This window comes from Dysidea avara, chromosome 3 (assembly GCF_963678975.1).
Source record: "Dysidea avara chromosome 3, odDysAvar1.4, whole genome shotgun sequence".
NCBI classification, from domain to species: Eukaryota; Metazoa; Porifera; class Demospongiae; order Dictyoceratida; family Dysideidae; genus Dysidea; species Dysidea avara.
Genome location: NC_089274.1, coordinates 7,490,868 through 7,512,536, shown reverse-complemented (window position 1 = coordinate 7,512,536; position 21,669 = coordinate 7,490,868). Strand labels below are relative to the sequence as shown.

Here is a 21,669-nt window from a genome sequence, read left to right as displayed (position 1 = left end):
GCATTGTGGGTCTCTACATACAATATAGACTGTTCTATTAGAGCACATAATTATCAACAGAATAGTATATACTGCATATAATTACGCTTACAGCATTACCTTGCCCCCTAAAACAAATGCACATGCACTCTTGCATCATAAGGATATACTTCTTGCCATGCATGCAGCTAAAGGATAATCACTAACCATGCAGTTAGGCATTTGTTTTGCTGTTATGATAACAGTAAAACAAGTGCCAAACTGGATATCATAAGATGATAGTAAACTAATGACTATTAATTGCCCTGCTAAATTATAATAGCGCATAGTTAATTGGTACCCCATGAATTACACTACTGTATGTTGATCTCATCATTATGGTGTGGTAATAAATTTGTATGTAAAACTGTGGACTTGATCCTATGGACCTATACAGCGTGTAGACAACTTAACTGCATATGCATGTGGTAGATATATAGCTCATACATTTGACGAAATGACTATAATACTACACTGTATGGCTACAATGACAACTAGATTAATGGAAATACCCAAAAGAAATTCAAATCTTGAAGTGGTAGCTATACGTATATAGAGCTCTTGTAGTGATTCATTTAACCATGGCATGTTATTATATAACCGACTTTACTATAGAATCAGTAAGTTCAGTTATGCACCAAAAACTATTGACTGTAACAGTCTAACAGATAAAGGTATATAATGGTATATAATTATGTACAAATGAATGTTATTATTGTAGACCTCATAGACAGTGTGTATAATTCTTCTAGAGAGTTTCACAGTGTTTGTACAAGTATATAACTTTAAAATATAGTACACAGATAGCTGATCAGTACTGATAATGTTGATGGCATCACTACATGTTCCTCTAAATGAGTAATAAAACTTTCCAAAAGAATTCAAATGTCACAGTTGAAAGTAGACAAAGAGCAGAATTGACAGATATAATTAATTATTAAATTTTTGTTAAATAACATTTTGATAGTGCAAAATGCCTTATAATTAGTATATGTAATAGGACGGATATGGCTGTGGTATTCGGGATTAATAGTGTGAACAGCCATCTGTCCTATTGCAAATTAATCTGACAACCATAGTAACTGTTACTAAGCAACAAAAATTCAAAAATAACTACTGCAAAAGACTGATCACACTTAGCAACCATTGCTATGGTCCCAAGGTGACATTTACCTCAGCAAAAGTTACCTAGCAACCATTGCTAAGAACATATTGTTGCTATGGGGCATATATCACTATGGTAACACTAGTTGTCAAGTCGGACATTTACCTCCAATAGAAATACACCAGTCCACACTATTTTAGTTAATCAAATTAGTATTGCAGAATTTTGTTGAGGAACCTAAAGTGTAATACTAATTCTATTCGATAATTGTTTGATGTATTTCATAATAATACACCAAGGTACTATTGAGAATATTATAGTGTAACACATTAACTTGTCGGATTAGCTATTTGATAGCACAATAAGAACAAAATTAATGTTGCTGCAGCAGTTGATAATTATTCCTGTGGCTTCCTCTGAATGTGCCACCATATTCAGATTTATAAACTCCTTGTAGATTCGTAAATTCTTTTCACCAATATTACCCCTGTGGTGATAGCCAATATATTTACAGTCAAGTACAAAAGGAACATGTGCAAAATATGCACATGCTTTCCAAACCTGAGCAATGATGATGGCTATGTACTGCCTGATCTTGTCTGTTGTGCTCTTAGCAGTTAGCTGCTCAGCTACAGAAGCAAGAAATAAATTTTGGGATGGAACCAGCAAGGTCTTTTAATAATGTAGTTACCTGGAATGGTTCATCAAGAAAAGTGATCCTTGATATGTGATGACTGCCGGTTAGCACAGAATAATTCATATAATAAATACTGTCTGTATTTAATCAGACCACAGGCCTCAATACTGAATTGCATTTGAGTCATTTATAGATTTGTGGTCCATTTTCTCTCGTTATAGGGACTTTTTGACTCAGTTTCAATACTGACTAAATATGGAGTCAGTATGGGTAGTATTGGAACACTATTTTTGTTGTGTAGGATTTGATCATATTATGAATTAGAAAATTTATATTGCCAATTATAAGTTATGATAGCACTACAGAGACATATCTGGTGTATTATATTATGCAAGATTATGAGTATTTAGTACGTATCTGCTCTTCTATATACATATGCAGCTACCAGTTTATGAAAATATCAATATTATAATTTAATTTGTATCTCTTACAGATATATTGTGAAATGTCTTTAGAATCCAGTGGACTATTGGGTAGTTAGAATAAGATGCTAACGTCACTGGTACTAACTGTCCAACAGGATGGGCATCCATCAATATCACAAATGCATACTTCAAAAATTGGGTATAGATCTTTATTTGAGTGTTCTTCTCAACAACCACATGCATATAAGTTCAGTCATATAACTGGTTTAGTAGCCAGACACCAGAAAGGAATTCCAGATGGATTTGCTAATAGGCCTTTTCTCGTGCTCTGTATCTTGATAGAGTCTCCATATTATGTTATGTAATTCTCGTGAAAAATAACAACGTAAGCACATTTATGCCGGGCAATGTACTAAAGGAATTCTATTGTTAGAAGATGAAATGTAGGTTTGAATTTCACAACCACAAGATCACCACTGTATCAGTAACTAAGTAGCTAGTAATATTGGGAAGCATCAAGTAAGGGTACGCTCCAAGATACATCTAGAGTATATGTCTACATGTTTTGCCAACTGATGTAAATTTATCATAAGACTGCCTATGGGGAGTATTTACACTTCACAAGTGTTTTCATTGCACTTCAGGTGATGATCTCCCCTGTTAAAGATGATGATTCATATTGGCTTGTAAACCCCATACACAACAGCAGTCACACCCAAGCATTTTCATTGATTGTGAGAACATGGCTTCCTTACACTGCAGATATTATCTACCTTCATGCATTACATAGTACAGTCTACTTTCTCCATAACAAAATGACTGCTATAATATTATTAGATTACAAACCTGAATCTGACTGTTTTATTAAAGTATAAACGACTGCTCTATTAGAGTATTTTAATTTATATCCTTGGAGTGTTTCAGACAAGATATTTGCAATTAACTTTGTACCAATTACTCTTAGAAGGCATCCAATTATTCAAGAATATTTTCTAATTATTTTTACTATACCAAAATTTTAACATTCCCAAAATTATTCTAACATTGCCTCATCAATCCATCTTCATGTTGTTAATTTCTGCTTTACACCCTTGCTTGTGAAATAGCAACCACTGAAAACTATGAAAAGGCACAAAAATCACAAGGTATAAGTGTTTGTATACAGTATGCTTAGATTGTTTATGAATAGCTGTATTTGTGATGTGAATTTGCATGTACACTACAAGCCAATAGTAAATTACAGCCACTCAGAGACTTCAAACCTCAACTTAGATAACTACAAAGTGATACACATGCATTCATTTATGCCCTGCAACATGCTTTACATTATTATAGGTAAAGATGTCTAATATGGGTCATGACTTATGTGGCAAGAATGATTTACTATCCTCTAATGTATACGTATTGGTAGCTAATTTATATTTAACTGTTTCGGCACACAGCAAGCCTGTTTTAAAGACTTCCAAACACTGTGTCTGTCACTGGAGGTTTATTCACCAGACATCTGGAACCTATAAATGACAACAGTCGTAGGACTGCTGTGCAGGACCACTTCAGAATGGGAAAATGTAAAGGTTCACATACTGCCAAAGTACAACTATTACACAATGTTGACACAACATGAGTCATGAACAAATAGAGAATTGTTTATATATAAGAAATGTACATATAATGTCACTTTCTCCACAGTCTCATAGTCACTATTGTAGAATGACTGTGGGTTTGGATTTCATCTTGGATACTTGACTCATCAGTTACATATATACACCATATACATAGGTATGGATCATAATTCCTTTCTATATAGCTCTTTAGGATATTTAGTTACCTTCTCATTTGCTTTTAAAACATTAAATTCTTGTACAACTAATCTATCGATCAATCTCTACCATGCCAATGTATCGGTCCTCCTGATTGTCTGAAATGACCTCACTTAGAACAATGCAAATTGCAGCTAACAGTCATGCATGTATACACAAGTCGTAATGAGCTTCTACTAGTGTTCTAAAATGCTCAGTGAAAACAACGTCTAAGCCAAAACAGCCAAGCTTTAAAAGCCAGGGTGAAAAATAATATGAAATCAATTGTGACGGTCAAGAAATGGCTGTAATGATGAAAGGAATTAACATCATTTTAGCCATTCTTGGCCGCCACCTTTGATTTCACATATTTTTCACTTGGGTGCTACACCATGGCTTGGCTGTTTGGGTTTAATTAGATATCACTTCTTTTGTAATAGCATACACTGGAGTCTAGCTTTAAAGCTTCCTTTTTAATTGTTTTTTTTTATAAAGATGTGCATTTGACTAAATGTGTAATTTTAAAACTTTTTTTGTATGTACATATACATATACATAATTTATTGTTTTTCAACGGGACTTATTTGTGGCTAAACTTGCTACATGGTGACTTGATTGTAGCTGAACTCTCTACATGGTGACTTGATTGTATATACGTAGCTGATCTCTCTATAGGGTGACTTGTTTGTAGCTGAACTCACTATTCAGTGACTTGATTGTAGCTGATCTCTCTATGAGGTGACTTGTAATTTGACATGGTGAATTTTTGTAGCTGAACTGCCTACATGGTGACATGTTATGACTGAACTCTTTATAGCATGGCCTGAGCTCTCTAGGTTAACTTGTCGTGTATTTTAACTCTCTACAGGGTGGTTTGTTTAAAGCTGAACTCTCTACATGGTGATATAATTGAACTCTCTACAAGTTGACATTTTTATAGCTGAACTCTCTACAGGATGGCTTGCTACTTACTGAATATTCTTCTAACAGGGTGACTGCACTATTGGAGTATCTCGATTGAGCATATGTGGTTTTCACAGTATAAAACTCAGTGGTTATTATCATTATCATATTTGTATAGAACTCAATGTACAAATTAATTAGATTATTTGTCCTTGAAAATTTTGTCCTAACTACTGATATTGGTAGACTGTTTGTTCCACATACCAATTGTTGCTGGGAAAAATAAGTATTTGCAACAATCAACCCTGGTGGCTGGCTGGATGAACTTATAGGAATGGCCTTGGGAGATGTTGTTGTTTTTAGGGTTGGAGTATGTTAGGGGCAAGTTTTGCTGGATATAGACAAGTCCATGAATTATTTTGTACATCATCATCACTTTTAGCTGGTTTCTTCTGTCATATAAGGTGGACCAATGAAGTTGCTGTAACATACTTGTAACTCTCTGGTATTTTGAATAACAGTTAACAGAAAATCTAGCTGCTCTCCTCTGTATACAGTTCAATAAGTTGTTTGTCATTCTTACACAGTGTGGTTCCCAGATAGTACATGCATATTCTACTTATGAGACTTTTGTAAAGTGAGCTCTTTTTTGGACAAGCATTGAAGTTTTGCATTGGTTTTATTCTAAAGCTATTCTACAATGATTATTCCACCTATGCACCAATTTCAGCTCATTCTTATAAGTAGTGTGTGGCACTTAAGTGTTCTTTATTAACAAAATTCGATTGTGCGATTGTTACACACTGTTGGTATTTGCATTGTATCTCCATAGTCTTTACCTTAAAAGGCACTCCCACAATGGTTACTCTAACTACAGATTACTCAAAGCAGTTTACCCTGTAGGTGTGACTGAAGTTTGATACTATTCAGTTTACATGAGTAATTGGTCATAACTCCGTGAATCTTGATTGAACTTTCACCAAAATTGGTACTGAGATTTTCTTTAATAGCTCTTTTAAGTATGCTAAACTTCAGCTTGGTTAGAGTGCACATTTGTGTTTTATGGTGGATTTTGCAAAGTGTGAGAAAAAGTAGAAGAAAAAATTAATTATGACGACAAGCCAAAACTTTGGCCACTTGTATCTTGGAAATAGCTTGGGCAAATTTGTTCAAATTTGGTATGTGGATTCCCCTACCTGGCAGGCATGTCTATATACAGTAAATATATTAAGAGATCATGGAGCTACATATGTGTGAACATCACATTTCTTTCTTCCTATATATCAATATACAGTGTTGGGAGTAACGCGTTACTTATGTAACGCGTTACGTAATATTATTACTTTTGTGGTAACAAAGTAATATAACGAAATACGCTATGAAAACAGGTAATATAACGCAAGATACTTTACTTACAAACGTAACGCGTTACCTAAGTAATATAATTACTGTAACGAGTCTAATATGACGTAAGGCTACTACAATGAGATAACTTGTTTCTCATCAACCGCCCGCATCAAATTTTCTTGTGTACATGTGAACTCATTATTGCAGATTCAGACATTACTCGTGAGTTTTTTCACTATTGTGCTGGTTCCAATGCTTTCTAGAGCATCAACAACCACTGAGGCACCATCAGTGAGTGCTATATGAGAATATTAGCATTAGTACCGTGACCTACCCTATGTCTACGAATGGGTTATCATCTCTAAGAGTCATAGTAGCTCTAGTGTTTCTTTTGTTACAAGCCTGCAGCAGCCCCTCCCCTAATAGACTAATCAGCCTGCAGATGCTAGCTAACACGGCATCGGAAGCTTCTGCTTGCTGCTGCTACTGAAGATATGCCACCGGTGGGGTCTATTCTACGGAATGGAACGGAACGGAACGGAACGGAACGATGGACTAAACTGCGGAACGGAATGCTTTCTCAGATTGAAGCTTGCAGCTTACCGTTGCTGTACAAGTTATCAGTGGCACTTCCAGCAGGTAATCAAACGTACCCCAAGAAAGATAAAAACGAATTTAAGGATCGATTGTGGGTTCTTGTTGGTTGTCATTAGTAACGAAGTAATAATTGTGGGAATAGCTGACTCAGTGTGTTCATCTTCGGATATATCAAGTAGGGAACTTAATGCATGACTTGTTTTTACTAGTATGTGGGTTATTTTTACTTACTTGACTTTAGAATGTACAGTCTGAGGCCCAGCCTTTCTAATCGGCATAAATCAGTATGTGTATAGCTACACTACAAAGGAAACAAGTATGGTGACAAGCTGAATCAACTCAGTCTAAGCAGAATCTAAAGGAATTTTGTGCAGTGTGTGAGGAGCAAACATTCAGATACCTCAAGGAGGCTATATTGTGTGAACATCAATGATTCATTAACAGAGTAGTGGACTATTGTCAGATATCTCAGCCTGAGTACTGAGTTGAATTCTGGATGGGGTCTATTTTATAGAATGGAATGCTTCCTGAATCAACTTGCAGCTTGGCTAGCTGCTATCATTGCTGAAATTGCATTTTATCAGTGGAACCTCCAGGAAAATGGAATAGGATAATTATAAAACATTAATTAAGTGATTGTTTAGGTAATCATGACTTTATTCAGTCTAATAAACAGAATATATGGTTGATTGAGTGAGGTATCACTTTCAGAATGTTCAGACGACCAGTGATGAGATGCATGGATTCATCAAATTTTTGTTGTGGTTGGAGACATTAAATATCCAACAGCAAACTGACTGTATAATATTAATTCACTTTATATTTTCTCAATTTTGAGCCTGTATACAAATAATTGAATTTTCCTTGTCAATAAAAATCTTAGAATAAGATGGGAGAGAAACTTATCTTTGTTTACCTATATTGTACAACCAAGAATTCGTAATGCTGATTTGTATGGGGGAGAGTGTCTAAGTCTCAGTATGGCCTGTACAAACACCCTGCGTAAAGTTCACTTTTCATCAAATCAACACCTTTACTGGGGGATAGAAAACTGTTGATTAGTGTTGCTGAAGAAGGTAAAGCCTTTGTTCTGAAATAAGGCCGAGGTGTTACTTTAAGCAGGGTGTTTGGTGAATGCATTCAAGTTAGACACTCTCCACCTTATTATGAACTCTTGGTACAACTTCAAAGGAAAATGAAGAAAACATACAGATGAATCAATAAAATCACTACAGTAAGGTGAATTACAGACTAGTGAGATCTTGGTTAATTAATGACAGTGGTTGGAGATTAAGTGTGGTAGCTTCTTGCTCTTGAATATGTTGCAAAGTGGAAGTACAAATCAAAATGGGATATCAATTTCATTATGAAAAATTTGTATACATAAATAATCTAGCATTACTATTTCATTTGTCCTCCACTTAAACATGCTACAACAGTACTAGTGTCAGTACATTGGCAGTGAGTCTACCTTGAAATCTCAACTCTAGAGTAGATCCAACACAGAACAGCCCGCACTGTAACAAATACATGTGATCCCATTGTAATTTCATGCATCAGCTGGACTGGGAATCACTTGAAAATAGACGAACAAATTTAACCTGTTTTGTTTGAAGTGAAGCATGTGAAATGTTACACTTAAGAAATCCTAGGATTCTTAGGTGGTATGTAATTAATGTGAGTGTTCCATTTCAGGTCTGACTACTGAGATACATTGAAATTACACACATCCTGGTCCAAATCACGTTTGCCTGGTGGCTACGGGCATGGTTTCACATGCGGCTTATAATAGAGATTTGGCTGATCTTGGAGTTTTGGCATTTAGCCTGATTCAAGGCTAGCAGTCAGACACATCCTTGAATTGTGCAACAGATAAAATCAGCTCACTATTGAATACGGCATTAGTCCACTGCACCAGCTGTTAATATATAAATAACTCCATGCATACACTTCAGTGATGTTTGCAGAATATACCCTCCTTGCGGTCTGCCAAAATATTTGCTCCTCACACACTGCACAAAATTCTTCAAGTTTTAATTCAGCTGGCTCTTTCCTGTTACCAGTATCTTCCTGCTTGCTTTATTTATACACTGACTTATGACTTGAAAGACCGGCCCAGACTGTTTTCTATAGTCTAAATAAGAAAAACAGCTCACATAAAGTTCCCTTCCGTATGGATGAACATCACTGATACAGCTCATCCCACAATAATACTTCGTTACTAATGACAACCAACAAAAACCCACAATCGATTCGTTAATTCTTTTTATCTTATGTTTAATCACCCACTGGAGATGCCACTGCTAACTTATAAGGGAAGTTTCAGCAATGGTAAGTTGCAAGCTTCAATTTGAGAAAGCGTTCCGTTCCGTGGTTTAGTCCATCATTCCGTTCCGTTCCGTTCCGTTCCGTTCCGTAGAATAGTCCCCACCTATGCCACCCCAAGACTGCATGGTGAAGGTATACTAACTACTGTGGAGTTCTCTTAAAGGACTCTCTGATTTAGAAAGCCTTGTTATTACTGTGGTGAAGAAGCTGAAGTATATTTGAATTCTGAACTGCACGCCAAACACCTAAAATTCTAAAATAAAAAGGTAGACCATTATTATTGGTTTTGTCATAGATTCTCTAGTGTAGCTATAGTAGTAGCTACATTAAACTTCTGCAATTTATATGACTTAAAAAATAATGAGATAACCCTCCCGCCCGCATGTGTGATTCTATGAGAAGCTGATGAGAAACAAGTAATCTCATTGTAGTGGCCTAATATTATTACTAAAAGTAACGAAGTTACTAATCTCGTTGGTAATCCTCTGAGTAACGCCTAACCACAACAAAGTAACGAGGCCTACTGAATGAAGCTTATTCTACTTTTAACCAAGATTTGCACATTGTCCAACAACGCAATCATGTCATGTGATGAGGTGGTAGTTTCACACGTGACAGCTTAAGGCTGTGGACACAAAGTAATATAATATGTAATATTATTACAGTTACTTTATTTTATGGGTAATATGTAACTGTAACTAAATAGTTCTGTTGCAAGTAATATGTAATATGTAACTAGTTACTTTTAAATACTGTCAATATATGCACAGTGTGGCGGGCATGCCAGTTTCTTGGGCCACACTACATACCGTGTGTCTTGGTATTCAAATAAAAATATATTATAATTGTTCAGTCCTAAATATCACCTTACAAATTTACTAAAACACTTTTAATCTGTTTCTGTAGCACAATGTGACAACATGCAGACATATACACATACATAAGTACAATTTAGAAAATAAATTATGGCAGAGTAATGTTGTATTTATATCTTGTACGTATATAAAATGTCTTTTATAAATTTTAAACTTTTTGCGGTTTATTCAATAATCGTAGTGGATGCCATTCATCAATCCATTCTTTGGGACGAGTCATCATCATCTCCCATTGGCTAACTTCATTCCCAACACTATCCATCCACTTATTCTTATTACCAGCATGTGGTTTGGGTCCAAGTCTAATGCCACCTACAAATTCATTAGTGTTACGATGTGGTTCCCATATAGAGATCTCTAGCACTCTATCATATGATAACTTCACTTCCGTCACTTCGTCAAACTGGAACTTGGCATTGTAAAGTGAGTTCTCATCATTATGAATAACTAATGGTGACTTTAACTTCTGGTGTTTTCCCTTAGGCAGTAGAGTGCTGTAAAGAGAACAATACATAATATGCACACAGTGATGCAGGATATAGCTAGCTACTTTTAAGGGGAATATTTTGTGTGTTTACTTTGTGAAATCCTTTCCAGGTACTCATGCAATGATGGATCCCACATATACATGGGACAAATATTTCCTTTTCCACTTCCATAGCTACAGTTCTTTGAGCGGCGGCATACGTGCATGTGTGGTTCTGTACAAATTGCAAACTGTGTCTATCTTAAAAATTGGCACATTAATATATTATAATAATACTGATCACTGACTACATTTTAATATTGTAGCTGTAATTGAGCGTACAACTTTTCTCCCTGATCACTTATACCTAGCTTGGACTGGGTATAGCCCTCCCCTGGCCGATATGTCCCCTGATTATAATATATACAAGTCACAACATAATGAAAGAATGAATACTTCAATTCTAGTTATAGACTACTATCATAACATGGGAACAAACAATTATTACTAACCAGACTACAAATGATCCATTATCATAACGTGTCTTTAACCTGCTAGCCTGCCTGATCCAAACTTTGAGCTTCCCTGACTTGTCAGCTATTTCAGGTACAAATTGTAACATCACTCTCAATTCTCCAATGTGCACTGGTGTATCAACCTGTAACAACAGTACAATAGTACATAATACAAACACCATGCACTAACGATACGTTGGTAGGTGTGTATCAGTTATACAGGCGTACATGGTGTAATTGAACATAAACTGATTGTTGTGTGATCTATTAGAATATTATACCATTAAACTTTTACTTTATGACCTGACATTTTATGAAGCCATTTCAAATTGCATGGCAGGAGTAATCCAACTAATGCTACCAATGGGTTGCCTAGAAGTTAACTCTTAGAATTCCTCTCAAACTACATGAGGCTGTAGTAGCTGGTTTTTGGGGGCCACCTATCTTGGGTATTGTATTGGCCTGGTAAGGACCTCAGGAAACAGTGGTACACAAGTGGATGGCCTTGAACAACTGGGTGAACCTTTTCTATGTTGATTCTACTGCTTTCCAGCCATTAAGGAGCCTGTAATTAGTCATCTCTATCCACTTAAGTCCATCTGTTGCTCACCCAACCACATTCCACTCCAGCATGAGCCGTAAACACTCATAATGTTAATAAACTCCTCAAAATTTCTATCTTATTTGTTAGTAAACTCTACAGGTAGCTACTGTCACAGGAAATGATCTGAAGGGTAGCAATTCCATATGTGTATATGCTCTACCCTTGGCAAATTATAATAATAACCTGAAATCTTAAAACTATTTTATTTATTTTTATTTCACAACCTCTGATACGCAATTCAAGAAAATCCAGTACACAACTCTAACTTTGATGTATCAAACTTGTCAGTAGTCAAAGTTTTGGTGGTATGATTGTTGCACATTTATAGCATGCATACTCTGGTACATTTGTTTTGATTAGTGCCTAGGCAGGTACTACAGTTGTGATTTGCTGCACATGTAGTAATGATATATTATATAGAACGACAACTTACCAGTTGTCTGCTGCTGTACACCACCATACTGGTGTTATCAGAATCAGATCCACCACTAGGAGGAGTCTTAGTAACAGTCTTGAAAGAGTTTTGTACTGTCACTTCCTGTTGTGATGTCACTCCCATGGGTAGTGGATCCATGCTGTGTCTCAGTATGTGTAATTGTTCCACACATTGACCGGGGGTGTTGACAACACTCATCCAATGTGATAACTCATTTTCTGAACTATCCATGTAACTTAACTGCTTTTTGTGATTGGGAGGTGGTCCCAACCTTAGGCCACCAATGAAATAATAGTGTTTGGTGTTTGTTGAATTCCACACTGTCAGTTCAATCACTCTATTTTTACTAAGGTCTTCCAGCTTTAGGTGATCAAACACAATTTGTTCATTCCATTCTGGATCACTACTATCCTTCAACACTTTGGTCTTGAACTTCTTTTTGTGGTCTGGTAGAAGATGACTACAGCAGGAAGATTAGGAATTTTAATCATGTATTGTATTACTCATTACTCTAGCCATTTACTACTCACTATACTAGTCAGTAAACTACTTACCATTTCACTACAGGGTTACAGGTCGATTCAGTTTGCAGCAGATTATGACCACCAATAATGGTGACCACAAGATCTCCCATCTGTTTTTTGTAATTGGTAATGTTGAACTGTAGTGACACCTTTAACTGTCCACAATCTGTTAACCGACTGGTATCATGCCTCTATATGACAAAGCATTAAAGATAGTATATTGTGATTGGTTAGTGTATGATGTGTATTAGTTATGTGTACATCTGTGTGTACCCCATCAGTGAGTATACTTACTAAACACTTTTTGTCATCATGCAGGCAGACTAAGACTATATATGGTCTGTGAGTTTGAAACACAATACGCTTGTTTGTTACCAACATTGTACTCAAAAAACTCTTACAGTTAAGCTTCTCAATGAAGAAGTCACATTCACACGATTCCTCAAGGTGTTTTGCTTAGTTAAAGCTCTGAAATCATCATCATCCAATTCAAATGAAGCTTTAATTTCACATTCTTGAGGAAACATAAGATTAATAGTTTCTCCTCCATCATGGTTGCTACTGGGGTATACCAGGATTGGTTTAGGTTGATTAGAAGTATTCCTCTCTTGATCATCATCATCACTGGTCTCACTATAATCCTCAGAACTACTACTTGAGTCCTCATTGTCTGCAGTAATCTCAGTAACACCCTGGAACAATGTATTTATGTGCACAAGATGAAAATTTTATGATGCTAAATGTGAATCACATGCATGTGGTCTGAAGCTCCCACTTATCTCAGGTCACTGAAATTCTTAAACTATATATAAGTGGAACCTTAAACACACTATCTCAAGCTCCTAGTTTAGCTATATCTCTAGCTCTCATTTGTGCTCTAACTCCCAGCACATTCAGTGTGTGACAACTAAAACAAGAATCAGAATAATCGTACTCAGACTACATAGTAGTTTTCCCATTACTCATGGTCACATATAGCTAACACAAAACTGCAAGCTTACATGATCATTATCATCATTATCATCATCTAGGGTGTCAACTGGATTCATAATAGCTAAGAAAGATTGTGTAATGATTTTTATGCTGGGTTTTTCTTTGAATGTCAACTTCTTGGACGATTGTGAGTGTGTACATGTTACAGGTTGCATTTGTTGTTGCTGTTGTTGTTGCTCTGCTCCTTCTTTCTTTTGACTATGCTGACAATTTTGTTGACAAGTCTCTTGTTTATTACTGTTGGAAAAAGCTACAAAGTTTGCAGTATCACCATTGTCTTTTCTTTTTTCTTCACTTTCCTTGCCTGTTTCTAATTGTTGAAACATTTCTGGGTTCTGATAGTCCTGTCCTGTTTCTTCTTTTTGTAGTAGGCAGTTTTGTTGTTTGCAGTGAAATTGTTGTTCCATTTCACCATCTCTTGTTCTGAAGGACACACACAACACACTAAATGGATCAAGGGAGACATCCAACATCTTCTCATTGATGTGCAACTCCCTATAAATGACATATAAGTATACACAATAGCACAATATATTGCATAGTTTAGGACATTATATAGCTTACTATTACATAAAACTTATATGAATTATACTATATAGCTATATATATAATTATAGTGAAACTACACATCAAAGACCATGCGCACTTTTTTTGAGCCCATGCAGCTTTACAACTTGAGGGGTACATGTGCATGCAGCGCTGCACAAGTCTGTTTGAAGTGCTTTCCATTAGCCATAAAGAGGTTTCACATTAAATAGCCCAATACCACAATACAAAATATGTGACTGGGCCTGCGAAAATAGGGCATGTGGGCACAAACTACACCCTATGACATAACATCTCATATCTCAGTACTGGAATAGAATATCTTCCTTGTTTCACCACCTTTTAGCTATTCCCTTGTTTTACTACTTTTTTTTCTTTGATCCCTAATCCAACCTAAAACTCCTAATTTTCCTAATTTTCATTCTGTAACTTTTATTTTGAAGCCAACTAAATCTTTAATAAGTACTGAAACTTTCATGGCCATACCACAATGGAATTCAAAGTTATGTCACATTTAAGTTGGAAAAAGTAGTCAATTTTTATGTGCCCACATGCCTTATTTTCGCAGGCCCTGTGACATATGTTGACATGCCATAACAGAAACAGGGACAGTAAATTCACCATGGTCAAACAATCATTATCGTCAGACATTATAACATACTAGCTATATGGTAGCAGAATAATGAAATACACACTCCACCTGTATGCAAATGCCAAGTTTCAGTTTAATGCTGTATGTGCACCCTGTGATGTCACTTGAAACCATTTTATAGGATCAGAAAATAGACTAGCTACTACATATGAGTCTATAGAACTAATAAATAAACCAACTCAGTAAATCCATTGGTGTATGGTGTCTTAGTATGATTCTTCAGTCATTGCAGGGACTTAGCAGGAGACCAACAATACTTATACACTGACTGAAGCAAAATTTAGGAACATATTATAGTATAGACAGCAAAATATATAACTAAGCAGTAAACACTAGTAATATGCACATGTAAACAAAAGTTTAGAAGATGGTAAAATAACAAAATACAATGAATGTCAATAACTTAACACATTTTATTTGGTTTCTACAGCTAAATCTTGTGTGACTGATCTATACTTAGGCCCCCACCCAAAAAGAAAAATGAGCTTCAAGTTTTTATAACTTCTACAGGCTGAGACCATAGTTATTACATAATGCAGCATGTAGGGCACAGGGAGAGTGGAGCAGGCCAAAGTGTGCCGGAGGGAGCCAATTATGGCAACGCAGCTTACATATATTATAGCAAGGTAGTGCGAGTTTGAAGCCATCAACGGCTATTTTGGGGATTTGGGGCATGCCCCAGATATTTTAGAGCTCTAAGATATCAGATTTCTACACCTAAGCCATAGCTTCATATAGCTATATGTGACTGTTCTATTGGACTTAGAGAGATTTTGAGGTAGTTGGCACAATAGTATTACGCTTGTGCAAATTATGCTGCTTAAATTTCATTGGCTATATAGCTACTGGCATGCGCGAGTCATGTATCAAGCCATGCAACCTCAAAACCTCTGTATACAGGTTGCTTGATACACGATTACGTCGCGCATGTGCAGTAACTAGCCAATGAAATGTAATCAGCGTATTTGAATTTCATGAAGAGTAAATTTCATTGGATCTGTTCAGTGCACATGTGTGAAACGATCGTGCCAATATTATCAAGCAACCTCAAGACCTCTGATTTGATTTGATTATATATTTTTTTCTCTGTACAAACATTGCTCCCCTCCCCCGTTTCCACTCCCTATACACCGGTTTTCTTTGTTCTTGCAACAGTGTTCGTGAAGCGATTCCACGCATGCGTACGTGTTATTGAGTGTACAGGGAAAATATGGCGTCTAGTGCAACTACAAAGCGAGATAATGCTACGAATAATGAAAAGGCTGCTGTAACAACGACGATTCAACAACTGTTTCCTCTGCTGGTGGTTGTATTAGACGCAATATTTGCCCTGTACACTCACTGTCATGTACGCATGCGTGAAATCGCTTTCACGAACTCTGTTGCAAGGACAAAGAAAACCGGTGTAGACTATATGCTAGCCTAGTGCCAGGACGCATGGCATGCCATGCTGGCTTACATTCGGTCGTTGCAAAGTTTACAAATCCACTGATTATTGTCCGAGCGATGGATCTGGTCACGTTTGCATATCCACTGGGAGCAGGTTGGGCACATCTTCCCGGAGTCGAATATCCAGCAAAACAGGACACCACAGCAAGCGCAGATTGTCCTACTACTAGCGTGACTTCTCCTACACTTCAGCGTGAGGCTTGCGATAATATCATCACGTAGTTTCCTACAGGCAGAATATACATGATGTATCTACTAGCTACAAGGTAATCCAACACATACTGGATACGCCTTTCTTCTTCCTTTTGAAGCTTGAGATCTTCTTCGATCACGGAAAGGATCGCTTCTTCCTCCTTTTCAGAGAGGAACGACAACTGGACTATCTGAGACATGAGTGATCATATGAGCTCGAGTATGAGCTCCACGTTGTAACGAATTATCTTACTCTTTACCTCAAACTAGCTATTATATATAGCTATATCTCGCCTTAAATCAGCTAACATGGCATGATTTCTTTTGGTTTCAATTCCTGTGTTTGAACACTTTCGTCCGCGTTACAAGTTCCCAAGTTTTGTGACGTAAAGATATCGCTCTGGCGCGCGGCGCGGACGGAAGACAAACGGAACTGAACTGAATCAACAGTATGCACTTACGCACTTACAGTATGCACTTACGCACTTACAGTATGTACTTATACTCGTGTTTCAGAGGCTTTTCCTGAGATTTCCCTTTGGGTGTTAGCTATAACCAACCTGCTGAGCTGCATGAGTTTTGGTCTATGTAATCTGTTGTCTAGCTAGTACTGAGTAGCTAGCTATAAAGGGAAATTTTATTAGTGATTAGCTATAATATTATATTATGCTATGCAACTGAAAAGCATACTATAGTTATAACTTACATATAAATTTAAAATATTCTACATTTGACTTGATGATGTGTTAATTAAAGATTCCGGATGATCATTGAATTGTTGAAGTGAAAAAGGAGTAGTGGTAGGAGTTGATTCTGGTGGGAAGTAGTAAAAATCTCAGTCAGTGCCTTCTTGCATTACGTATAGATGGTCGAGGGAAAGGAATGTCAATTGTGTGAATTTCTACTAAATTATGCAGTCTTGTACAAAAATATATAGCTATCTTAAAATCAACATTTTCGTATATTATTAAAGATAAACCTCATGCACTGATTTCAGGCTGCATATACAGCTATAGTAAAGGTCAGCTTGATGAAACTGAGCTTCTAATAAGGATATTCTTCACCATTCACTGAACAGCATCATGGATCCAGCTACAGCTTCTGAAGATTTTTTTCATTCAGTTGGTGAGCTTTTATTGGAACAAAGAATCAAAAGCCACCACTACAAATTTTTGACTTGTAGCTGCTGTTTCAATCTCTTCTCAGTTCAAGAATATCAGTATTCATTATATTAAATATTACCCTGCTAGCTCACCAGTAAACTCAAACTATTCTTGTACTTAATTCAGCAGTACCGGTACTTATTCTTATTTTTCTTCTTTTCTTGCCATCTGTGGCTGTGTGTGACTGAGGAGGACTCACTTATTCAACAATGGCTCCTCTCTCTAAGCCTCATGCAGGATTGGTATATTGCCTATACATAGCTATTTTTCCTGCTGGAAGAATGTCGCAATTGTTTTTAAGTGAATAGATAGATGTGCTGTTATGTCAATTGTAGTAACCCAATCAAGAAGTGATTAGGAAAACATTGCCAGGGTACTCATTCTACCACTAGGACAACATGATGTGTATAATTGAGTGCTCAAGTGTTTGTCCAGATAGTAACATATGTACCTGTTTATACTGTAACATTATAAATAGCAAATTTTCCTGTCCAACAGACTTTTCTGGTTTCAAATGCTAGCTGAGGAGGACATGCTGACAGTAGTCAAATAATTAGAACTAGTGGTTTTCTTGGCAACCTCATCCATTGAGCATGCACTTGCAGACTGAGGATTTAATTTACTGGGTATTTAGGACTAATCACATGGAACAATATTCCTAGCTCTATTCCTGCAAGAAGTTTGTATAGCTACATCTTTGAAAAGTAGATATCATAGAAACTTTCTAATATTATAGAATTCATAGATATGCATGGGTGTACGTATATTATATGACATCATCGAAAATATGTTGGTGGTGTGTGCAGTGCTGTGTTACTGTAACAGCTCAGTGTCATTATAATCACTAAATATTTTGTGACTGAATTTTTATGATTATACATTGCCACAAGTCTCTTCTGCAAGCTCATCATATGTGATTGTCCACACAATAACTTGAATGTTACTATACATACTAACAGGATGGATTCTTACATGATATTTTGCCACATTCCTTTTGTTGGTAAAAACAGCACATTTTATATTGCACATTCCTTTTATATTTTCTGATGAACTCAACATAAAATATCATTGGTTTTCTGTAAAGTGTCATTGATGAACACTGATGAACTCTACTTATTGGCTTAAGTTTCAGGTGATTGATTGATTGATTTAATTGATTGATTGATTGTGTACTAGGATAGGCAGCTTGAGCTGATGTTATCTCAGGGAACTGAAACATCACATGCAGCTCCTGAAAAATCTATGTACATATATACATGTTTATTAACTGTAGTGTAAAGTAAAACCATGACATAACAATCTGGTAGAGAACATATATTATGACTTCATGGGAAAATATTATTTTTCCAATCACGGATGGTCTTAGGGAAAAAACTCTTCTGATAGTAAGTTGCTGTACTATATGTGGTGATAGCAGGTGTAATGAGCAGAAGTAAGGGGTGGTAGTATTGTGGCATGTCAATGAAGGTGGCTTTGTTTACAAGATTATAAAGACTTCGTTAGTCTGCCTTGTAGGTAACATTGTTCTAGTGAAGGCCATTTCAGTACAGATATCATTTCAGATACACTATACTTATCAATTGATAGTCAGTCCTCCATAACCCATCTAGCAACTCTTCGTTGAATTTTTATCAATCAAAATATTGTTGGTAGCTAGGGATCCCAAATTATTGCAGCATATTTAAAAAACTGGTCTTACAAGGATAAAGTAGGTTCTTTAACGTCCTTGGTGCACTTGTGATGATTGTGTTCTCTACAGAGTAATTAGATTTCCTGAAGACCACCTTACCTTACAACGGGACTTAGTACAGAGTTGGCAGATGAAGTTAATGACTACCTTGGTGTCTGGTTCCACAGTTCCATGACATACATGGTCCAATCATATCCAACTAAAGTGAATAAAGCAACCAAAGTCCTAAACTGTGTATCGCATCTTTAATATACAGTAGAAACATAAGAGGCCCAAGAACAATGCCTTGGGGCACTCCTGACAGAACTTAGATTTGCATCCTTCAACAGAAACTCTTTGTGTTCTGGAGGTAAGCCATTTGGTAATCCATTTATGGGTGTTAGATATTGTATACCATAATGCATGGGTGAGTTTATGTACCAAACAGCACTAAATCGACTAGATAATGAGAATCCATTACTTTTGAAATGTCATCAACAAGAAGTATGTTGGGTGTTACATGTTGATTAGGATTAATAACATTGTGGGTGTTTAAATGGTCCATGATCGAATGAAATATGATGTACTCCATACCTTTACAGCAGACAACAGTTAGTGACATTGGTCACTAATAATTGGCGGGATTACTTTTGCTCCTTTTTCTTAAATACTGGAATAAAGCCACTCAGATGGTAAGAAACCCAAATTAAGTGACTAAGTGAATATCACTTGTAATACTGGAGCTACTTGTTCTGCACTATTTTGAGGATCCATGTGGGTATATCATCTGGGCCAGCAGCCTTACCAGGCTTGAGGCTATTTAGTAGGGTTTCAATGCCACTGGTGTTAAGTGTTATGTTGGGCATACTGGCTGGAAGATATTACAGGAATGTTGTTATCTTTCTGGTGAACACTAAGAAAAAGTATCCTTCGAGTGTTTACACTTTAGATGTCGATGTAGTTTTAAGCTGTTATTAACTTCAAGTGGTGCTACTGACTGGAAAGTTTTACAAGATCTCTTTACTAGTGACCAAAATTATTTGTAAGGAATTATCATCATTGACAATAATTTTCATGCCTGATGTGCTTGCTTTAGAGCTTTATTGTGTGAAGTCTTGTACTGCATCCAGTCAGAAGGGGATTGTGTACATCTAGTAACCTTGTTGTATAATCTCTTTCGTTTCCTCATTTGAGCTTTAATGTTTTTGTTCATCCATGACAGGTCTTTGTATGGGTTGATGGTTTTATGGGGAACATGTAAACCAACTATGTGCAATAAAATGTTTTTTAAAGTCGTTCTCAATTATTTTCAACAGAATATTGATAGGGATCTTGAGAGAATAAAAATTATTCATTTCTTCTAAGATTCTATTGATTGATGCTACTGAGTGCTGTGGTATCGATAAACTTTCCTCAGCTGTTTTGCTGTGGAGTACACTTTGATTTTGAAGGTGACTGCTTCGTGATCAGAACTATACTTGGCACATCATTGATTAGGTCAGGATGTGTAGTGAGAACTCAGTCTATAATATACGATTGTTCCTGGTCACTTGAGTAACAAATTGTTCTAGTCCGGCCAGAGTCATTAACTTCAATAAACAAATTAACCATAGGTGGGGCTTGACTGTATACATCAATAGCAGGGAAGTTGAAGTCACCAGCAATGATGAGGTCTGGATTATGAATAGATATTTGATCCAGGATATGTCACAATATATAAAAGCCATGTAGGAGTTGCAAACCCCAGAAGTTGACTTGGTGGCATAGCTACAAGTCTTGAATGTAAAGACTGCTTGGTCTTGCATACAGGATACTATAGTTCCTTTAGTAGGGCCCAGGCACTTTTAGATACATCACTTTGCCAGGCATCATTCATGTTAGCAACCAGCAGCTTCTCCAAGTGGAACTCCTTCTATATCGTTTCTGACAATGAGTGAACAAAGGAAAGTAACTGAAATATGATGAAACCTTGCTGAAAGCGCCATCATATACTGCTCAAGACTGGAATGTTTTATCCTACAAAAATGGCAGAGCGGTTGCTATAGCTAAATGAGAGAATTCAGCAACTCGCAACTAAATAATTATATTCTGAATGATTTTACCAGTGACTATCAACAACAACCAAACTTTTACCAGTTATGTATCAATATGAAATCTCTGACATACTTCATCAAATCTTGGCCTTGAAAAATCCAACTGTCAGTTTGACATTAGTTAACACTAGAGTGAGTTACATTACCTTTTTCTCTGGAACTACTTTACTTGCTAAAGCTCAGTAATTAAAACACACACTATCTTTGAACAATGCCACAAGACATTCTCAGTTATTTCAATAGAATTCCTCACCTATGGAATGCCCTACCAATTATCAATCTCAATCAATCAGTGTATATTATCAGAAGACAGCTGAAACCTTTTATATTTAC

General features: G+C 36.4%; 1 protein-coding gene across 1 annotated transcript; it reads right to left on the bottom strand.

Moving 5' to 3' along the window:
• Positions 1-10,020: 10,020 nt before the first annotated feature.
• On the bottom strand, positions 10,021-16,653 carry LOC136251688 (synaptotagmin-like protein 4). Its single transcript, XM_066044133.1, has 8 exons — positions 16,502-16,653; positions 16,230-16,445; positions 13,581-14,067; positions 12,981-13,271; positions 12,610-12,770; positions 12,053-12,515; positions 11,013-11,158; positions 10,021-10,528 (listed from the first exon to the last, which is right to left on the bottom strand). The coding sequence occupies exons 1-8, from the start codon at positions 16,609-16,611 to the stop codon at positions 10,183-10,185; spliced, it is 2,220 nt and encodes a 739-aa protein (XP_065900205.1). The 5' UTR covers positions 16,612-16,653; the 3' UTR covers positions 10,021-10,182.
• Positions 16,654-21,669: the final 5,016 nt, after the last annotated feature.